Source organism: Penaeus vannamei, chromosome 27 (assembly GCF_042767895.1).
Source record: "Penaeus vannamei isolate JL-2024 chromosome 27, ASM4276789v1, whole genome shotgun sequence".
Taxonomy (NCBI): Eukaryota; Metazoa; Arthropoda; class Malacostraca; order Decapoda; family Penaeidae; genus Penaeus; species Penaeus vannamei.
The window spans coordinates 28,754,268-28,777,821 of NC_091575.1; the positions used below are offsets into that span (position 1 = coordinate 28,754,268).

Here is a 23,554-nt window from a genome sequence, read left to right on the forward strand (position 1 = left end):
CTTATGTATGTTTGTTTGTATATCTGTGTCTGTGTTTTTGTTTCAGTCTGTCAGTCTGTCTGTGTATATATATATCGGTCTGGCTGCTTGTATATCTGTCTATCTGTCTGTGCGTGCATCTATCTATAGGTGTACGTACGGGTGTGTGTACTTGTGTGCATTCATACGAGGTCTGTGTGTACATCAATCCCTAATTGACCGCTTCAAATGCCCACTGGGACAGAAAATCTCAGAACTTATCGGAAACGAACTTAATTTACAGGCGATATGCAAGACAATACCTCAACTTACTGAGCTTAAATTATTTTCACGAATTTTTGACAGTCTTTCAAGTCACTTTGTTGAGATGAAAGTCATTTTTTCAACAAGACTGTTATTTTCACTGTGGCATCACTGTTCACGTCGGTTATTTGTTATTTATTCTGATCAGTTAATGAAATTTGATTCGGAGAGCAAAATATACACGATATAATACAGAACACATGTGTGTATATACGTATATATACATATACACTTACGTACATGTGTGCTGAGTGTACTTTCCGCCATAAGACTTTTAGCTGATCATGGATCCTTTGTACGCAACCGGGACGATTTTAACACCCGACATTATAGAAGCGATGAAGTCACGTGATTACGCACTGACCCCAGACAAAAGACGATCGACTCCGGGCTGGTGGCGCGTCTACTCATCTATCTGTATCTACCAGACCATTTAATTTATCTATCTGCGTATCGAAATTATCTTCCTATACATCTGTGTACCTACAAATACAAACGGGAAATATATGTTCAAAACTCACATACGTAAATATATCCAATCACACATTTCCATTCAAACATACACAATATATGTTTAAAACTCATACGTAAATATACACATTTCTATTCAAACATTTATACGTAATATATATGTTTAAAACTCACATACGTAAATATATGCTATACACACATTTCCATTCAAATAGCTATGCACAATATATGTTCAAAATTCACATGCGGAAATATACACATATTTCCATTCAAATAGTTCTGCACAGTACAAGGTCATGCGTTTATCTGGTAACCATGGAGGCAGGGATTGGGTGATTGGGGGGGGGGGGGTGCGCGACTCGCTAGAAATCATGGCAACATTGAACTGGTGATAGATGCAATGTTTAGGAAATGTTTTTATTATTTATTGAAGACACCTTGATTCGGGTTTTTAAATGATTCTAAATTGCTTTTTAGTTTTTAATTATTTTCAATATTTTTTGTACTATCGTGCATTTTAATCTGGAATCATGTATTATTATGTGCCAGTAAAATTTTATATATCGTTAGTCTTAGAAATTAGCGGAACTTCTCAATCAAATACATCACAGCTTACCTTTTCTACGAAGATAAAGAGCCTAAAATATGTCAACAACAATCCGATGACAAAATTATACCAGCTTTATCATGCAAATCAAATTAAAAAGAAACAAAGCTGTATTTACCTTCACAGTCAAAATCTTATAAAAGAGAAAAGATTAATTCTGCAGAGTCGATCTATCATAATCAAGCGACAGCAGTGACGTGCAAAAATGAGTTGCTTTAAGTAGGTCTAACTTCTACGAGGGTTTGGGACACTTCAGCACTTCTCTTATATATTAAGGGCCACTAGTTGTATATACATGCATATGAACTCGCTCTCTTTCTCTCTCTCTCTCACACACACATACACTTACACACACACACACACTTACACACACACACACACACACACACACACACACACACACACACACACACACACACACACACACACACACACACACACACACACACACACACACACACACACACACAAAATGGGATGTTCATTCCTGAACCATTATAATTCGTACAACATTGTATCATTTCACATACCATACGAATCGCGCATACTGTGATGTTCTCTATACGCACACGCAGATGCAGTATATGTGTGCACGTATGTATGTATACTAAATCGATATATTAATACTCGCGGGCCCGTCCTTGGCTCACACCGACCGAATCTGGATCACCTATCGCACAGAAACTATTAGTCTGTTCTAGTATGCGACGACCTAAAGAACAAAATGTAACACTGACTGGAGTTCACTTACTGACTACAACGGATGAAACAGTGTAAAGAAGTGGTTAGAATATTTACGTCTTTTTCATATTCTAGGCTTACGGACTGTTGTGGAGTGGAAGAAATCAGTGCATACAAAGTCAAACTTGTAATTCATGTACGTAAATACATACATACGCGCGCGTGTGTGTTTATACATATACAAAAACAATCCTTCTGTCCAGAAACGTTTCAACACTCGGACACGAATCGCAGAAAACAATTCTCTGCCACAAGGAACGTTTTTCAATCACAAGAAACGTTTCTCCAGAGTAAACGAGACCACATCACAACGTATATAATTCACTCAACGGGAACTGCTGCTGCTTCTTGGTTACTGGCGGAACACGAGCTCAACGCACGGTGACAAATGGCAAATCAATAGAGAAAAAACATAGCAGCAAATGGTTTGATAAATAGTGTTTGTGTGAGTGAGGGAGAGAGGGAGAGGGAGTTGAAAGGGAGTGGGAGAGAGGGAGAGGGAGTGGAGTGGGATTTGGAGAGGGAGAGGGAGTGGGAAAAAGGGAGGAGTGGGAGAAAGCGAGACAGAGAGACAGAAACACAGAGAAAATGTGTGAGGCACTCTTATACCCTGACATACAACCGAAAAAATATACATAGATAAATATAAATAGAGATATCCCAAAACGAACAAGAAAGAAAAAGCCCACGAAAAAAAATCAACCTGCAAAATAAGTTGACCAAAGCAAGGAAAATCTCTTAAAATTGAAGAATAGAAAGTAAAAAATAAAAAATAAATAAATAATAAAGCTTACAACATCAAGGAAAATCTCTTAAAAATGATGATAAAGTAAAAAAAAAAAGAAAAAAAAAAAAAAAAAAAAAAGCCACAAAAAGGGAAATCTCTAAAACTAAAGATAAAAAATAAGGGCTAGTTGAAACAACATCCCTCCCCCCCCCCACACTCGCAATAAAACAATTGATCACAAGCCACTAAATTCCAGCTAACGCGTGGATGCCCCGAGACCAGCCACGATGGGCGCCTGCGAAGGGGGGGCGACGCCTCAGCAGACGATAACACGAAGGAAATACCGGCGATTTTTGGGTAAGTTTCCAGGATGGAGGAGGTGGTGGTTCTCAGGTGTGTATTTTTTTTTTTGGATTTCTTTTCTTAGGGGGGGGGGGAGGGAGGGGGAAGGGGGATTTTAAGAAAAGATTAGAAGAGGTTTGTTGATTACGTTTGGTATGTTTTTTTTTTTTTTTTTTTTTTTTTTTTTTTTGGGGGGGCGGCGAGGAGGGGATTTTAAAAGGGTAAAAAAGGTTTGTTGATTATGTTTGGTATGTTTTTTTTTGTGTGTGGCAGGGGGGGAGGTGGAGTTTAAAAGGGGTAGAAGAAATTTGTTGATTATATTGGCTTTTTTTTTTGGGGGGGGGAGGAGGATGGGAATCTATAGGATCCTTTTTTTGTAATATTTTTTCTTTGTTTGGTGCGTCCTTTTCATTTATGGAATAAAAAAAAAAATAATAATAATAAACAAAATTATGATGAACAACAATATTAATAATAACAATAATAACGATAACAATAATGATAATTAAATCCAACACACCGACTTTCAATGAAATAAAAATGAATAGCAACAGCACTAATAATAATAATAACGATTGAAAAAATAATAATCAAATCCATGACACCGACTTGACACCAAACTGACACCACAACCTCCGCCCTCCACCTCCCACCCCAGGTACTCTGGTAAGATTCGCCGTGTTCTTGCTCGTGGCGATACCAACCTCCCTGGCGGTATCGGCGCTGCTGAGCAAGGGGGAGACCCAGAGGACCCCGGATGACCCCTGGAAGCCCTTGTCTGCTCCTCCCTGTGGCAGGACCTTCCTCAGCCTCTGTCCGCAGTCCCTGGACACGATACTGCTGGAGGATTTTCTGAACGGGACCAAGGTCTTGTGGGATTTGGGTTTCCGGTCTCTCTTCTTCTTTTTTTCTTTGGCCTATTCTTCCTCTTTCACTTCTTTCTCTTTCTCTTCTTTCTATTCCTCGTTTTTTTCTTTTTCCTCTTCCTCTTTTTTTTGTCCTATTCCTCCTTTTTCTTCTTCCTCCTCTTTCTTTCTTTTTCCTCTTCTTTTCGTTCTTTTTCTTCTATCTCTTCCTCCTTTTCTTCTTCCTATTCCTTCCCCTCCTCCTCCTGCTGTTCTTTTTTCTTGTTCTATACATCATGTTTTCTTCTTTTTCCTTTGATTTCTAACATGCCAAATTTGTTTAAATAACTATATCCATTTTTGGAATTAATTGTCTATGTAAACCACAGGCTCATATGCCCATAGCATCTCTTGAGAAAAAATCCTGTTATTTTCCTTTGTGTAAAGAAGTGAAATGGATTCTTTGAAGCTGAAAATCTAATCATAAAAAGTATAAGCTGCTGTTTTTTCCTACGTTTTCAATCCTATCCTACGTTTTCAGATATCAAGGAAAATGGAGAAGGAGACACTGAGTCGTACCAAGAGCGCCTGGGGCCATGGCATCCCTGCTTTCATGGCACCTTCGAAGGTCCCAATAAAGTACCTCATTGTCGAGGAAGGTTTTTGCAGGGTGGCTGACGTCGCGGTAAGTATTTCTCTTTTTTCAGTCTAAAATCCTGGATAAAATCAAATAAAATGTCTTTGGGTTTTCGGGGGTCAGTTGTTCCTAAAGAAGGATTATGTGGCTGGTTAATTGTGAAGTATTTTATATCTGTTTAGATGTGTTTTGGTGATATTAGGTCATTCTTTAATATTGCATGTGAGCTTGTGGGGGAAAATTGATTATACTTTAGCTTGGTTACATATACTGTCGTCTATCTTGGTTACTGACTTCTCTAAACTATGCTACAGACTCTCAAAAACATTCCTTGCATATTCATAAGGCTCACATAAACCTAGCAGCTATGTGGTATCTATCTACCACGCTTGAATCAAAGAAGACACTATCAAATGTCAACGATAGATATATCGCACATCACCAGGTCATCATTTACGTCCACACGGCGCCTAGGAACACGCAGAGACGGGACGTTATTAGGTCCACGTGGGCGAATCCGCGCTGGTACCCGATGGTCAGGCATAAGGTGTGTACGTGGAAGGACGTGTGTGTGGGTCGGGGCAGTGGATAGTCTTTGAGGTTCATCAGGTTCATTCAGAAACTAATCAGTTCTGTGTTGGTTCATTCAGATACTTATCAATAACCCTAATGTTAATACAGATACTAATCAGTTCAGTTGAGGTTCATTCAGAAACTAATCACATCAGTTCAGGTTCATTCAGATATTTATCAATAACCTTATGGTTAATACGGATACAAATCAGTTCAGTTCAGGTTCATTCAGAGATGATAATATCTTCTTTTATAATTGCAGGTAATCTTCATCATCGGTCAGCCCCGAGAGGCTGTACTCCAAGACAAGCTGGAAGAGGAGAGTGTGACTTACCACGACATCGTTGTGGCCGATTTCGTGGACTCCTACAGGAACCTGAGCTACAAGGCCCTCACAGCCATGCACTGGATCAGGGAATACTGTCTAGGAGCCAAGTACATCGTCAAGACGGATGACGACGTCTTCGTCAACATCTTCGCCCTCGACAGATTCCTCAACCACGCCGTGCAAGCTGTCGAGCGAGTCCGAGGCGGCACGGAGAGTTCGAAGAAGGAGAAGTCGGGAGAGGGTCCTGAGAGCAAGGAATCCGGCAGCGGGAAGACCTTGCTGGAGGAGGCGTCGGAGAGACTGAAGCGAGCGAGGCCGGAGATCCAGTGCCTGGTGTGGGAGGGCATGACGGTCCTTCGCGACAAGAAGTCCAAGTGGTACGTCGACCCGCGCGAGTACAGCAACCGCACGTACCCGCCGTACTGCTCGGGCAACGCCTTCCTCATGACGTGGTCGACGGCGCACGCTCTCCTGCACGCCAGCACCGTCACGCCCTTCCTGTGGGTGGACGACGCCTACCTCACGGGCGTGCTGGCCAAAGCGGCAAAGGTCACCTTCGTCAAGAGGAACAGCCTCTACGAGCTCAACGGCAACAAGTTTGTGGAGTCGCTGATCAAGGGCGAAAAGGTGTTCCTCCACCACCCGCAGCACGACCCCGCGACCACGAGGGAGATGTGGAACGTCCTGCTCAACAAGGAAATGAAGGACAACTTCCTGAACCACACGCACGAGTCCCACTGAGGTGTCCAGGTGTGGTGTCCATTTGCTCAATAATAGTGAGGATTTCAGCAGAGACAGTGACCTAATGATCCTGACTGGAGTGATATAGACAGATTTTTTTCGTCTATCTTGGATAAATGACACTACATGCGTGGGCCCTGGAGTAGGAGTAGACCACGTCCAGGCTGAGGAGTTGGTAACTGGTTGACTAAGACTGGAAAGAGGGAGTAAAACCCATACAAAAACTACAGCTACAACAAAATGATCATCCTTGAAGGAGTGATAGTGAGCCATCCTTACACAGACTGACATTAGCAATATACGTCCTAAAAGAATATAAAAAATACGTTTATTTTTTCTGTGTAGCGTGGCACTGTCGGACCATTATTTTTTTGTGAATGACTAATGACTTGAATTTCGTGTGCATTGTGAAAGAGAAAACATTTTTTTTTTTTTAGAAAACGTGGACATGCGTTGTGTTCTTAGTTCCTTTACTACCAATATCAAACTATAATTTGTACAGTTATGGAAATAATGAAAGCTCATCGCAAATTTGTAATGATAATCAAAATAACGATGAATATGGTGCTGATTGTAAATAAAAAGGTGATTAAAAGCAGTATTGTCATCGGTGATTTAAATACTTCACAGGCAGAACTAACCTTATTCTTGCAAGCTTAGTACAAGTCCAGGATTGCCTTCGATATCTCTCCACCAATTCAATTTCACTTTTACTTTTGTTGGGAAAAATCTCACTGAGAAATCTATAGCGAGAGAGAGAGAGCGACCTGTCGTTTCGTGAAAGGGCCAAACGACCTTAAAAACGAAACATGAAGGTCACCAGAATCGTAGAAAGGAAGAGAGAGGAGGCAAAGGCGAGAGAGAGAAATCTGGAGTATACGTTTCCCTTTCTCACTTTCAACTCTTGGTCGAACCTCCTCGTCACCTTTCTCCTTTCAACCGTCCGTCCTCCCCCACCCATCGATAATGGACTCGCCCCATTTGCCGAATCGTTGTTACCATGACTAAAATGCTACTTCTCTAAACTACTGTACTAGAATCATGTTTTTAATTATTGAATTTGTATCCTTAACATTCACGTGGGGGGAATACGCGAAGAGAAATATAATTTCTCACCTATTTGTACTTATATATAGCAGATAGATCTGGATAGACATATTTATCTATGCCTATCTCAGTAACAATTTGTATTTCTCAGCTACAATACTAACCACAAATCACAATAACGTAAAATCACACCACTAGCGTATACTGTTACCTCATACCAACCCTCGCTACTGTACACATGATATGCCCAGCCACATGTCCCTGACCGCAAAGAGGTCATAGTAGCAGACAAAGAGAAAGCAAAAGGTAACGGTATCGCATAGCAGCTTAGCGGTTTAAAACGAGAGTATGTGGGTCAGGCGGCCATAGTACCGTAGTAGAAATCTTTTTGTTCGCTACGAGTAGAAATTTATTGGTCCAAAAACACGTGTGAAGCGAGAGGGGTGGGTGGGTAATGTGGGATTACCAGTTCGTTGTTTTATTTCTATTAAATTATTTCCTTTAGATACATCGTTGGCGTCTTTATCAGTTCCAAGATTATTAGATTTATCATTGGTAGCTTTAGCAATTCCCAAGATTATTGTAAGTTGCAGTAAGTGATAATATATATCAGTTTAGTTATTCTACAGAAAATCTAAAAATAAGATGGAAATAGAAACAGCCACGTTTACAGAATACGCTTTAGACAACCCGCGCGCTTTCCCCCTTTGTAAGCGACGCGTTGACCTGTGATCGCCCGGACTCCCCCGCCTTAGAATAATGAACTCGTCCGCTGTGAATTTATAGAGGATGTATTATATAAAAAGAAATGATAAATTAAAATCAGTACTCGAACGTGATATTCAGGCTTGCATTCAGAGAGGCGGCATGTTCATTTGAATACCATAGCGTGATATTTAGAAGAAGAAAAAAAGAACGTATAATGTGTCTATGGATTACGTCAAATATCAGTCTCATGCACTGCATGCCCAAATAACATAAAATTTAATGTATTAATATGTGAAATTAAATGTCACAATGATATAATTAACACCGCTCTTCAAAATTAATATTCAGACTTTAAGCTTGTATAAGTAACATCTTTCCCTAATACGGTTAAATGTAAGAAAATCTCTAAACACCCATAGAATAATTATTAATAGTAACAATACTGATAATGATTATGATAAAGTGATCTAATACTATTAGGCCTACTTCTAAAGATAATAAAAATAATACTAATGATAAAAATAATCACAACAATCATAATAACGGTACGGCAACACTTTCAGAAGCTTTCAACAGCGTGAAAAGAGTGAAAGTCCCATAGAAATCTTCACCTTTCTACCAACAGCTCTCCATGGCGAGGGGAAAGTGATGCCTCGCTCTGTGAAAGTGACCCCATGACCCAGCCAAGGTCACGGCAGCCGAGAGAAAAGGAAGAGAAAACGTTTGGGAAAGACGGAGAAAACGTTTTTTCGAAGGGAGAGTGAAAAGTGGCGATGCTCTTTTCCCTTTCTCTTTCTCTCTCTCTCTCTCTCGGGTTTTGTTTACAGTTCCCGGTTTCTCTCTCTCTCTCTCTCTCTCTCTCGACTTCCCTTTCTCTCTGACTTTCTCGTTTTCTTTTCCGCTCTTCTTTTGCTTCCACACGAGTTTCTCTAAATATCTCTCGTGAAAATTGATTTTTTTGAGGGATCGTAAATATAACGTATTTTTATAGGGATCATAACGTCATTAAAATTGACATTACACGAATGAAAATAACATACATGCAAAATGAATGTGTGAAAATGCATAAAAAACATACTGATATATATATATATATATATATATATATATATATATATATACATATATATATATATATATATATATATATATACATACATACACACACACACACACACACACACACACACACACACACACACACACACACACACATATATATATATATATATATATATATATATATATATATATATATATATATATAGAAACGGTGTATAAACAGTTACGGTATATAAACAGCATATAGAACAAACAAATGTAAAACGCATGAAAATTATTAAAAGAATAACAACAACAATAATAATAATAAAAACAGCAAATCTATTAACTTTCATTCCAAAACCGAAGTACATTATCTCAAGGTCAGAAAATGTCCTCGTGTGTACTTGAAAGACACATTTCCTTCACAAGAGCGTGTCTTTCAGGGTCGTTCAAGGTCACCTGAAATGGTCATAGCCAAGGGATCCAAAACAGGAAGAGAAAACGAGATCAGATTCGAGTGGAAATATATATTCCCGTTTTCTTTGGTGTGTTTATGGGGTTACGTTTTCTTTCATTCCCTTTGTTGCGAGTTCTCTTCCGTTTTAATCTTCCGTCTTGGTGAACTCGTTGGTTTACGTACACATTACATAATGCATACATACATTGTATATGCGTACATATATATATATATATATATATATATATATATAGGTATATGTATATAGGTGTATATATGTATATATATATATATATATATATATATATATATATATATATATATATATATGTATATATATATGTATATATATGCATGTATATGTATGTATGTATGTATATATACGTATGCATGTATATATATGTATGTATGCATTTACATGTATATACATATATATATATATGCTCATGTATATGTAAAAACTGTATATTTATGCCTTCCGAAATTATATAAAATCCTCTCCGTTGTTATTCGGTCTCTAATATCAATATAACCATCTGAGTACATTTACTTTTCCTATCCATACAGACTCCCCCGTAAGCTATGATGGGCTCGCCCGTTGCATGAAAGGGAAACCATATTAGGTAGAGTAAAATGTCGAAAATATACAGGCTATTAGTGTAGTAGTTTTGCTTGTGAAGTAGTATTCTTATGTTTTTTTTCTGGATTTGATGTTTAGTTCTTTGATGCTACTCGAAAAACTATACATTTTCTAGATTATCAGATGTTACACACGCAAAAATATCGTATATTCCAATAGAGCATTAGATCTAAATTTCAAAAAGACTTTAATGGCAGAGTGAGATTTAGGCTAAATTGTTGATTATACATATATACTTTTTTATAACCATTTAAGTTAAAATGGTTCAATACTTTGGTCAACCAACCAACAAACAAATATACACGGGCAAAGCCATTCTGCATAGGAGGGGGGTCTTCCCATTTTCGAAACAGGAATTGGGAGATGGTCTAAGTCGGTCTTTACACACAAATTATATGTAATACGCATATGGAGAATCAGGTTAAATCTCTAATCCCCATTACTGTCTTTCTACTCTTTATTTCTCCAAATACTGGTACTATAAAAAACTCACAATCTATTGTGTTGTAATAGGTTAACTATCTTTACCAATACATAAACATAAATTTGAAAATATCACGTATTAAACTTGATTCTATTCTATTGCTAAGATATGATTTAGACGCTGCTTTGAAATATTTCTGTTCTGTTAATAATTGGCTTCATCAATTGACCCTATCATTGCTCGACTATATTAACATATTTGAACAAATATGAGACAATTTCAGGAAAAAAGTCACGATTTTGGAACAAGGTATAAAATGTCCTTAGATAAATAATAATAATAATAATAATAATAATAATAATAATAATAATAATAATAATAATAACAACAATAATAGTAATAACAATAATAGTAATAACAATAATAGTAATAATAATAATAGTAATAACAATAATAGTAATAATAATAATAGTAATAATAATAGAGATGATAATTATAATAATAATAATAATAAAAACATTCAAAGTCTATCATGAAGCTATTTCGCAAAACACCTTTAATTACATCACCTTTCTAAAACTGCTCCCTAGTAAATAAACTCTTGCAAAAATTAAACTTCAAAGATTCCACTGTATACATGTAGATGATTGCACATAAAGGTATTATGATTTTGACTTTTGGGCAAGTATAACCAGTATTTAATTGATGGTTCTCTACATCACAAAAGAAAGTTCATGTTCTGTAAATAAACTTTATCAAATCCGATCAATTTAATTATCATTATCGCGCCACTATTATCTATTTGTGATGTATTTTTGTTTTTATTATGTATAATCAAGAGCTGTTAATATCTCCTATTATATTCATATTTTCTGTGATATCGCATCAAGTTGTCTGAAAGAAAAGAAGTTAATATAACGAATCAACAGCGAAAAATGAATAAGATTTCCTTAATACAAACGCTAAACTCGCCCCTTTATTTTTTTAATCTATTATTTTTTTCTTTTTCATGTATGGGTATTGTCATCAAGATCTCTTTAAAATAATACACAACACAAAGAAAAAAATAACTATACTGATGTTGCTAAAAAGATATGCTAACATATGCTAAACTTCTTTCCTTACCCTGACGAAAAAGAAAAAGAAAATGTATGCAAATATGTAGTTTGTAACCTTTCATTACGAAAAAGATGCTGACTACTTAAATTTGATATTCAACTAACGTACATTTAAAGCGTAATTACAAAGTGAATATTCATGATTCTATCTCTTTGCCGCCTAGCCAATAAAGGTCATTAGCAGAGGTTAACATGATATCCATAAGCTTAGTCATTCCTCACTATCAGAAATCAATAGGACTCCCCCATACGACATAATGGCTTCGTCCTGGCGTTTGAAAAACTAACGACTCTTTCCCCTCATAATGGATTCATGTTCTGACCTTTAAGCAGTCATCTGAAAGTCACACGAGACGAAAATTGTCCTTCAGTGTTTATAAATGGCCTTGGCTGTACGAAAATGAGGGTCATTCTGTCTCCATTTCCTTGTACGAGTGTTCATGTGTCCTTCGTTAGTGAACTAATTCCACTGGCGAGAGAAATGTCGAAAATCTGTCCCTTCCTTTGGGGGGGGAGGGGAATAGAGCGGTTATGATGTATATATCTTTAGAAAATCAGATTTACCCTAAAATATATTCCTTGTCCTTTTATCAATTGTTAAACATGTAACCTAACCTAACTCAAAATTACTACAACCTAGTCATTCCAAACGACGGGGTCTTCCCATTTTCAGAACAGGAATTGGGAGATGGTCAAAGTCGGTCTTTACACAAATTATATGTAATACGCAAATGGAGAATCAGGTTAAATCTCTAATTACTGTCCTTCTAACATAACTTCTCCAAATACCGGTACTAATTCTAAAAAAAAATCACAATCTATTGTATTGTAATAAGTTAACTACCTTTACCAATATATAAACATAAATTTGAAAATATCACATATTAAACTTGATTCTATTCTATTGCTAAGATATGATTTAGACGCTGTTTTGAAATATTTCTGTTCTGTTAATAATTGGCTTCATCAATTGACCCTATCATTGCTCGACTATATTCATATATTTGAACAAATATGAGAATTTCAGGAAAAAAGTCTCGATTTTGGAACAAGGTATAAAATGTCCTTAGATAAATAAAAATAATAATAATAATAATAATAATAATAACAATAATAATAATAGTAATAGTAATAATAATAATAATAATAATAATAATAATAATAATAATAATAATAATAATAAAACCATTCACAGTCTATCATGAAGCTATTTCGCAAAACACCTTTAATTACATCACCTTTCTAAAACTGCTCCCGAGTAAATAAACTCTTGCAAAAATTAAACTTCAAAGATTCCACTGTATACATGTAGATGAATGCACATAAAGGTATTATGATGTCGACTTTAAGGCAAGTATAACCAGTATTTAATTGATTGGTTCTCTACATCACAAAAGAAAGTTCATGTTCTGTAAAGTATCTTGTAAATAAACTTGATCAAATCCAATCAATTTAATTATCATTATCGCGCCACTATTATCTATTTGTGATGTATTTTTGTTTTTATTATGTATAATCAAGAGCTGTTAATATCTCTTATTATATTCATATTTTCTGTGATATCGCATCAATTTATCTGAAAGAAAAGAAGTTAATATAACGAATCAACAGCGAAAAACTGAATAAGATTTCCTTAATACAAACGCCAAACTCGCCCCTTTAATTGTTTTATTTATTTCTTTTTTTCTCTTTTCGTGTATGGGTATTGTCATCAAGATCTCATTAAAATAATACACAACACAAAGACAAAATATAACTATACTGATATTGCTAAAAAGATATGCTAGCATATGCTAAACTTCTTTCCTTATCCTGACTACTTAAATTTGATATTCAACTCACATATATTTAAAGCGTAATTACAAAGTGAATATTCATGATTCTATCTCTTTGCCGCCTAGCCAATAAAGGTCATTAGCAGAGGTTAACATGATACACACAAGCTTAGTCATTCCTCACTATCAGAAATCAACAGGACTCCCCCATATGACATAATGGCTTCGTCCTGGCGTTTGAAAAACTAACGACTCTTTCCCCTCATAATGCATTCATGCCCTGACCTTTAAGCAGTCATTTGAAAGTCACACGAGACGAAAATTGTCCTTCAGTGTTTATAAATGGCCTTGGCTGTACGAAAATGAGGGTCATTCTGTCTCCATTTCCTTGTACGAGTGTTCATGTGTCCTTCGTTAGTGAACTAATTCCACTGGCGAGAGAAATGTCGAAAATCTGTCCCTTCCTTTGGGGAGAAAATAGAGCGGTTATGATGTATATATCTTTAGAAAATCAGATTTACCCTAAAATATATTCCTCGTCCTTTTATCAATTGTTAAACATGTAACCTAACCTAATTCGAAATCACAACCTAATCATTTCAAACGACTTAACAACATTTGCTTTACTACGGATAAAACCTTTTTTCAAAAGCCTGTTGACGTGTAGTAAACTGGATAAAATCTATAAACAAAGGTTCCTGATATATGCAAGTAAACCTTAGTTTCGAAGGCTTCCGTCATATAAATGGAATCCTCAACAGGCGTGAAAGAGAGAAAAAAATATCATAATTATCAATAATAATAAAAATAATAATAATAATAATAATAAAAAGCACACACAGGCATTTTTACTTTCAGAAATAAGAACACATGAGGCAATTAACCTTGAACTGTTTCGTGAAGGTCAACCATAGACTGAGAAGGGATAAGCACCAAGTTATTTGACCTTCGCGTGAACCGGAGAAGGTCACCGTGAGAATAAATTGGAACAAGTCACTTTTAGCTTTCGGATCTAGACCCTGAGGTGGGTGAGGCCATTATTGCTGTATAGGGGAGTCTTGTGTGTTTCCTGAAAATAGTAATAATTTACAACTTTCGATTAAAACATGTAAAACTTGAATTCTATGATTAGATAAAACTTTTAATAGGTTTCATTTCTTATTTGACAATTACTATTATTGATATCTTCTATATCTTCCTTTTCATTCATAAAATATTGTTGGGATATGAACATATGATGTGTTACAATATCCTAACTTCCCACATCAAAACACATTTTTCAAGGAAATAAAATCTTTCTTTTAGAATCCCGGGGACTAGACGTATAAAATGAATTCCACGGGTAATAAAACTGCGATTAACCTGAACTATTACCATGCACGCGATCTGTTTTTCCCCCAAGAACAAACAGCATATGTTAATGTAGGTTTTGATAAGATTTGACACGGAAAAAAACATTCTTATTTCCGTAAGAATCATTAATACTATGGCATACACCATATATACACCATTTATCAAGCTTATATCATCGCTTTTATTACATTTTCTCGCTAAATTTAGGTAATAACGGTACATACCTGTGACTGAACATATGAGTGTAGCATTCTTGTTATGTGTGCCATATCTTTATTATGAAAACTAGTTGGGACTCATAAACTAAACCACAATAACAATGATATAATATTATTAATCATAACATCCGATAATAATGGTGATATTGGATATATCACAAATCTCTTTATATATCCAGTATTTCCTTATCACAAAATATATGAACGAAGTTTTACGATTCACGACTAATAATACACGACTCGATATATGACATGCAGTTGTTATCAGGATCTAAAAAGGAATAACTGATGTCAGTTGAGGGAATCCAGTAACAGTTATATTAAAGCTTAGTTACGGTAACAACGTGTTTGGTATATGGTCGCTCTAAGGTACTTTGACCGACTAACCTAAATGCTAAAATTCCTAACGTCAAGGCAGTACTCTTTCCCGTTAGCGACTTTCACTCTTAAAATGTGACAGTACCTTTCCCGTTAACTGCTTTCACTCTTGAAATGTGTCAGTACTCTTTCCCGTTAGTTACTTTCACTCTTAAAATGTGTCAGTACCTTTCCCGTTCGCTCTGCTTTCTCTTCGGGACTAAGGCAGTACTGTTACCGTTAAGAGTACACACGACTCGGTACATGACATGCAGTTGTTACCAGGATCTAAAAGTGAGTAACTGATGTCAATTGAGGAAATCCAGTAAGTTATATTAAAAGCTTAGTTGCGGTAACAACGTGTTTGGTATATGATCGCTCCAAGGTACTTTGACCGACTAACCTAAATGCTTAAATTCCTAACGTTAAGGCAGTACTCTCTCCCGTTAGCGACTTTCACTCTTAAAATGTGCCAGTACTCTCTCCCGTTAGCGACTTTCACTCTTAAAATGTGCCAGTACTCTTTCCCGTTAGTTACTTTCACTCTTAAAATGTGACAGTACCTTTACCGTTAGTTACTTTCACTCTTAAAATGTGCCAGTACTCTTTCCCGTTAGTTACTTTCACTCTTAAAATGTGTCAGTACCTTTACCTAACGTGAGCTGCTTTCTCTTCGGGACTAAGGCAGTACTGTTACCGTTAACAGTACTCACGACTAATAATACACGACTCGATATATGACATGCAGTTGTTACCAGGATCTAAAAGTGAGTAACTGATGTCAATTGAAGAAATCCAGTAACAGTTGTTATATTAAAGCTTAGTTGCGGTAACAACGTGTTTGGTATATGATCGCTCTAAGGTACTTTGACCGACTAACCTAAATACTAAAATTCCTAACGTTAAGGCAGTACTCTTTCCCGTTAGCGACTTTCACTCTTAAAATGTGACAGTAGCTTTACCGTTAACTGCTTTCACTCTTAAAATGTGCCAGTACTCTTTCCCGTTAGTTACTTTCACTCTTAAAATGTGACAGTACCTTTACCGTTAACTGCTTTCTCTTCGGGACCAAGGCAGTACTGTTACCGTTAAGAATACTGTACTACTTTCACTTCAAATTTGTGTTACTGCGCGGTGGTGGGATGATGTTATGTGTAATATTCGTAGAGGTTTCCCCCTAATTACCGCTACATACCTTATAAACCTTATGGTTCTCTGTTTCTGGTTATTGGTATAGCGTTATTAATCAATTCCGGAGAGTAGTGATTACTTGTACCATATTGCTGTTTAGTTTGTATTGCCTTTTCGTACATTCTTCCTGTTTTTATTCCTTTTCTTACATTCTTCCTGGCTTTCTTTTTTTTGTTTTTTGTTTTTGTTTTTGTTTTTTTTGTTCCTTAAAGCATATTCTAGTCTTACGTGAGAAAATACGATGAGATATAATTTATTTATGGATACACGATCACAGAAAAAAAAAATGGAATGTGAATGTGAATGTTCGGGAAATACAAAAGACCATTATTATGAATAATATTAGGAATCTAGATTACTAAAACACACACACGCACACGCACACACACACATATATATAATTAGATAAACATATGGGCTGATTACCTGAAGATATTGATAATCTACGAGATAAACAGTCATGAATAAATGTTACGACAGAGTAACTATTTCGTTTATGTAGAGGGTTACATTAAGCTCAATTACAGGAAATTCATATTAGCATATTATATCACGACGAGTAACAGTATATTAAGAATCAGGTGAAAGTTTTAACGGTGACCAGTGGTTCGTTAACGGTTCAACGGCTAAATGTAGGTTAGTTGGACAAAATACGGTACTTGAGAGATGTGTAGTTTTTTTTAGTAACCGTAGATTTCTTTTGAAGTAGACGGTATTTGTGAGTGTTTTGAATAATAAAGGTGGAATGATGATTTATAGTTTTATTCTTGTGTGTGATTATTGTATGATTTAGGGTTGATAATTGAAAAGGCGTTAATTTCACCGTTTGGCGGGAAATTTCTGACCGCGAGAGTACCCTTTGCATTATAATGGCTTCGTCCACATGCTACCCTTAATATGTAATTGGCAATGCATGTTTTAACAGAATTTCGCCTGTCTAAGCTATTACAAATATCATTTGATAAAAATGAACATTACTCACACACGTGTACTAAACCGTACGAATGTGCATTTTTTTAATGATATTCAGAAAGGTGCTGGTAATTTCTTAGGGACTCCCCCGAGGAACAGAATGGCCTCGTCCGTGTGAAATTTGCAATTAAAAAAAACTAAAATGAACACGTCCTGTATATATTCATTATGCACTGTTTGGTCATACCCTGAAAGTTTCTTAATATAAATGGAAAACAATGAGAATTGCATTTCTGAAACAAAAGTCAAATAAAATTGATCTTCCAGGTACTTTCAACAATGCAACAATCAGAAATATATGCCAGAAGCATGGCAACACTTATGCTCATATTGCATAGGTTAGTAGGTCAAAGTACCTTGTTGCTACCTACTTAAAGAATAAAATGCTATGATCAAAGTGCAACTATGATGTACGTTCATTTTTACAGTAGAAGATTTTGCAATAAGGTAGACTCCCCTATGGAATAATGGAGTCGCCCGGAGGAGTTAATTTGATACAGTTGCGCTTATTAAGCATTCATTACAGAAACCGAATTTATTATCAATCCCAACGCCATTTTTTTTATTCATTTATGTATTTGATTTTAATATTTATTCATTTATTGTAGTTTCTCAAATTATTATTCTATTTATGTATTATTTTTGGTAAACGCAATATCGACATATGAATAACATTTTATCACTCGGACAAGACTAAAAAGAAAAAAAAAATGAAGGGGAGAGAAACAAACACATTGGTAGTTGCCACAAACCTACATTTTAAAGGTCACAAGAAGTACTCTCCGCTCAGGGTTGACACTGAAAAGTACATAGTAAGGCTACATGACCTAGAAACCGCGATTCAAGGTCAAAGTTAGAAATGTGTGGAATGCGAAGGAGAAACGAGGGTAAACTTAAATAAAATTAAATACTCTTTATTATCGTGTTTGTAAGGTTTGTTTTTATATATTCCTTTTTGTTTCGTTATATTCGATTCTTTATTATTTTTCAAAAGAAATGTGTAATCTTGTTTATGCAGGAAATACAAACGGAAGAAGCCATTGTAGATCGTAGGGGAGTAAGTCATATATTTGTTCTTCTTTTCTTTCTTTTAGAGGAGTTTTTGCTTACTGATTACAGTACATCTTATAAATCAAACCTGTAACCAAATCTTTACTAAGAGAACAATCCAATTATCATCACATTTTCCACAATATTCACAATTTTCTCGCATTCTCCGCAAATACAAATATGTCTGCAAATGAAATTTACTCTACTTTGACCTACTGTCTTAAATACCTCCATTTGCGCCGTCAGTATTGATCGCCATTATCTGTTCTCCTTTTCTATGCATACTTAATATCGTATTGCTGTTTACTTGGCGGGAAAGAATGGTTATTGTAGATCGATAAAGTAATAAATAATATAAATCTTCAGGGTGGCTAGAAATAGGTTGTATCAATGGGTTTAACTTCAGATCTTTTCCTCTTTCGACTTTTGAATATCAATTTTGAGTATCGCACATTTAGTAATATTTTATATAGTTAGCAATACAACAGATAATTAAGACCCTGAATTTCTCTTTCTCTCTCTCTCTCTCTCCCTCCTTCTCCCTTTCTCCCTCTTTCTCTCTCATGGAAACCTTATTTGGGCGAAACCATTATGTTCCTGAGGGGGAGTTCCGACTTTCACGAATTAAAAATATTGATGACATGCGTTTGTGGTACAACTTATTAATATTAATCTCACACAGGCGTGAAATAATATAAAACAGCAATATGATGATGATAATAATAATAATGATAATAATAATGATAACAATAATAGCAAGAACAGCAATATTAGTAAAAAAACATTATATTGATGTTAATAATAATAGTTATTGATAATTAATAACAGCAATAATGATAATAGCAATTATAACAACAATAACAATGTCAGAGTAGCATAAGTTAAATACAACACTATTCCCTTGAACTTGAAAAACAGCTGACTCGATAACGGTTAAAAATACTGTACTTTCACCGTGTGACATAAATAATCCTTTTACCGTTATACTATTATCTTGTTTTGGGTGGGTGGAGGGGGGGGGGTACTGTGTGCTGTTCCTTTTTATTTTCTTAGCGATATGTAGCGAGAAGCAAATTAGTGTTTGTGCGTGTGTGGGCCTATATATATATATATATATATATATATATATATATATATATATATATATATATATATATATACCTATATCTACATATCTATCTATCTATCTACCTATCTATATATTATATATATCTAGAATACAAAGTGAGAAATACAAGAAAATAATAAAAAGAAAAGGAACACACACACACAAAGACAAGAGGGAAAGAAAGAAAAAGTAAAATTGAGAAAACTAAACAAAAGAAGACGAGAAAGAAAGAAGAGAAATGTAAAGAGAGAGAAGAGAAAGAAAAAAAAAAAAAGCACAAGAAAGAAAGAAAAAAAGTAACAGCGCGCGAGACAGGAAGCGAAATGATTCAGTGTCTCAAACGATATCTCACAGTGACTAAGATATTCTAACCAAACCTAACCAAACCAAACCTAGCCTACACTAAACTAAACTTAACCTAACCTGCACTAAATTAAACTAAACCTAATTTAACCAAACCTAACCTAACCTAACCTAACCAAGCCAAACCTAAACCTAAACCTAATCCTAACCAAACCAAACCTAGGCTAACTTAACCTAAACTAAACCTAACCTAACCAAGCCAGACCTAACCTAACCTAACCAAACCTTAGCGTAAACCTAACCTAAACCAAACCAAGCCTAGCCTAGCCTAGCCTAACCAAACCTACACTAAACTAAACTAAACCTAACTCAACCCAACCCAACCCAACCCATCCCAATCCTAACCTAACCCTAAACCCAAACCCAAACCCAACCCAACCCAACCCAACCCAAACCCAAACCCAACCCAACCCAACCCTAACCCTAAACCTAACCGAGACGAAGGACCAAGTCGCTGTTGCCAGGAAACAGTGCTCATCCGGGCAGGACGACCTTGAAGCTGCGAGAGAATGAGAGGAGGGCATGGGAGGGCAGGGGGCGAGGGAAGGGGGTGGTGCGGCGAGGGAGGGAAGGGGGTGGTGCGGCGAGGGAGGGAGGGAGGTAGGTGAAAAGGAAGGATGGAGGGGGGGAGGGGGGTAGGAGAGGGAAGGGAGGGTAGGAGAGGGAAGGGGGGAGGGCGAGGGAAGAAAGGGGAGGGGGCGAGGGAGGAAGGGAGGTGAAGGAAGGATGGAGGGGGAATAGGAGAGGGAAGGGGGGGGGGGGCGAAGGTGGGAGGGAGGGAGGTAAAGGAAGAATGGAGGGAGAATAGGAGAGGGAGGGAAGGTGGGTAGGAGGATGGGAGGGATGGAGGCTGGAGGGGGAGGGGAATAGGAGAGGGAGGGTGGGAGGACGAGAGGAAGAGAAGGAGGGTAGGAGGACGAGAGGCAGGGGGAGAGAGGATGGGAGAACGAGAGGGAGTGAGAAAGAGGGAGAGAGAGAGGATGGGAGAACGAGAGGGAGTGAGAAAGAGAAAGAGAGACGGGATGGGAGAACGAGAGGGAGGGAGAAAGAGGAAGAGAAAGAGGATGGGAGAACGGAAGGGAGTGAGAAAGAGGGAGAGAGAAAGGAAATCAGGAATAAAGGAAGTGAGAAATGAGGGAGAGGGAATCAGGAAGAGAAACAAAGAAAAAAGAGATTATCCAATCGCTCTCACTTGCTTCACGGTTCGTTAATCAACCGTTAAATCAGCTTAACCAGGTCAGAATAACCGTGTAAAAATATCCTTTCCTAGATTATATATATATATATATATATATATATATATATATATATATATTTATTTATTTATTTATTTATTTGGACACTTCAGTAAATCTATAAACATATTTTACCCCTATCAAGATGAAGCAATTGTACCACAAACAACAATATCCTGCCCTGTTTATAGCTTATACTTAGTTCTATAAAAGGCAATACCGAATTTTAAACACCGATTCAAAATGCAAAAAACCGGCAGAGTAACGGTCAATTTGTAACGGTCTTGACTGAGATACAAAAAGCGTTATGTAGGTCACTCGGCCACTAGTACCGTAGCGTTGTATCGTGCAGCATTGGGAAAGTTGTAACGGTTTCAGCTGTATGTATGGGGAGGTTGTAACGGTTTGAACTGTATGCATGAAGAGGTTGTAACGGTTTAATCTATATGCATGTAGAGGTTGTAACGATTTAAACTGCATGTGAGACGGTTGTAACGATTTAAACTGCATGTGAGACGGTTGTAACGACTTAAACTGCATGTGAGACGGTTGTAACGATTTAAACTGCATGTTTATAGAACAAGGACATTATCTACTGGTTTCTTATGGGGTCGTTTGTAATTCGTTGTTGAACTTGATTATTTTCAGCGAAAATATATTTTCAAAGTATATGTATGCGCATGGACGTATGGATGTGGAACACATATGTGAGGGAGAAATGAAGAGAAAAGACAAAAGAGAAAAGGCAAAGGCAAAGACACAGAAAAAGACAAAGACAAAGACAAAGACACAGAGAGAGCGAGCGTAGAAAAGGAGCAAAAACTCATTCACTCTCACTTTCCAACTTTCACTTTTTCTCTGAGTCCTCCCCCATGTCGAAAATGGACAAAACTATATTCATATTTCTTTTCCATTCCTTTTAAGTCCTCTTTCAAGCAGCGTTTCTTAAATGCATGTAATCTGTGCATGCTTCTGTATGATGCCTTTAAGAATAAAAAAAAAAAAAAATAAGTAAATAAAAATAAGAAATACAAAAAATAAATGGATAAAAAAGTAAATAAATAAGAATAAAAACAAAAATAAATGAAGCCTGAAGTATATGGAACATATAATCACTCCTTTTTAATATCTATAAACATTACTAAATGTATCTCTATAAATAAAACTCAGCTGAAAAAAAAAAATCAAAATATCTAGTAAGCAGAAATATCGTAATATAATATCGTAATATATTGGATAGTGAAAGTCACGAGTGAAAAAAAACAGACCTAACGGGACCATATGTGTATATATAGGGTAGTAGGTTACAAAACCGTTACGTTAACGGTGTGGCAAAGGCAGAGATAAAAATAACAGTACTTTTATGCGCTTTATGCATGTGTGGAATGTTGCTTTGGTGCTCATTTGAATACGTTTTAGCTGGTGTCTCGAAGTATTTGATTTCTTTGTAATATATTTCTTAACGCGTACTTATTTGAATACGTTTTAGCTAGTGTCTCTGGAAGTATTTGAATTTTTTGGAATCATTTCTTAACACGAATTTATTTGAATACGTTTTAGCTGGAGTCACTGGAAGTATCTGAATTTTTTGTGATATTAAAACGAACTTCTAAGGTTTGGGTGAATGGAGATTTCGAATTATGATTTTAAAAATTATGAATCCAGTTATACTTTTACAACTATAGTAGTCCGGCAAACGAAAAAAAAAAGTCTAAGGCCAATTGTCATATGATTTCAACCGAACGTATTTCTTTGAAAATGATATATTTAACACAGAATTACATTATTTCAAGTATTTACCTTGTATACTGCGAGGAAATAATGTAAAATTGATTATGTTCCTAGCTTCTCGTTTCCCCCTTGTCTAAATATCCCCTGCTCCATATATCGTTATTTCATATATTCTGCAATATGAAAATATGAAAATTATGACGTCGATTAAAACTGAATTTAATCTCACCCATAGTACCTCCATTTAATTATCTCTCACATATCAATAAATTTGAATCTTTCCATGGAGTATAACTGTCATCGAGCTATTGACACTATTACACCATTCATGACAAGATAAAAACAGAATTTGGAAAGATAACAAACACTGGACAAGGCCATAGAGATTATTGAATATAGGTTGGGGCCAAAGAATGAAAGATATTGAGAACCACTGGTATAGAGGGTACTCCCCCTGCAACAAAATGGC

At 36.2% G+C, this 23,554-nt stretch overlaps 1 protein-coding gene and 1 long non-coding RNA gene across 2 annotated transcripts in view; one reads left to right on the plus strand and one right to left on the minus strand.

Annotated features, from left to right (window-relative positions):
- The window catches only part of LOC138866918 (uncharacterized), a 50,470-nt gene that overhangs the window by 12,202 nt on the left and 14,714 nt on the right, over window positions 1-23,554 (minus strand). The window lies entirely within an intron of this gene.
- LOC138866803 (beta-1,3-galactosyltransferase 1-like) lies at window positions 3,090-7,154 on the plus strand. Its single transcript, XM_070140560.1, has 5 exons — window positions 3,090-3,185; window positions 3,829-4,037; window positions 4,557-4,700; window positions 5,098-5,199; window positions 5,488-7,154. Exons 1-5 carry the CDS (start codon window positions 3,116-3,118, stop codon window positions 6,292-6,294), a joined length of 1,332 nt encoding a protein of 443 aa, XP_069996661.1. The 5' UTR covers window positions 3,090-3,115; the 3' UTR covers window positions 6,295-7,154.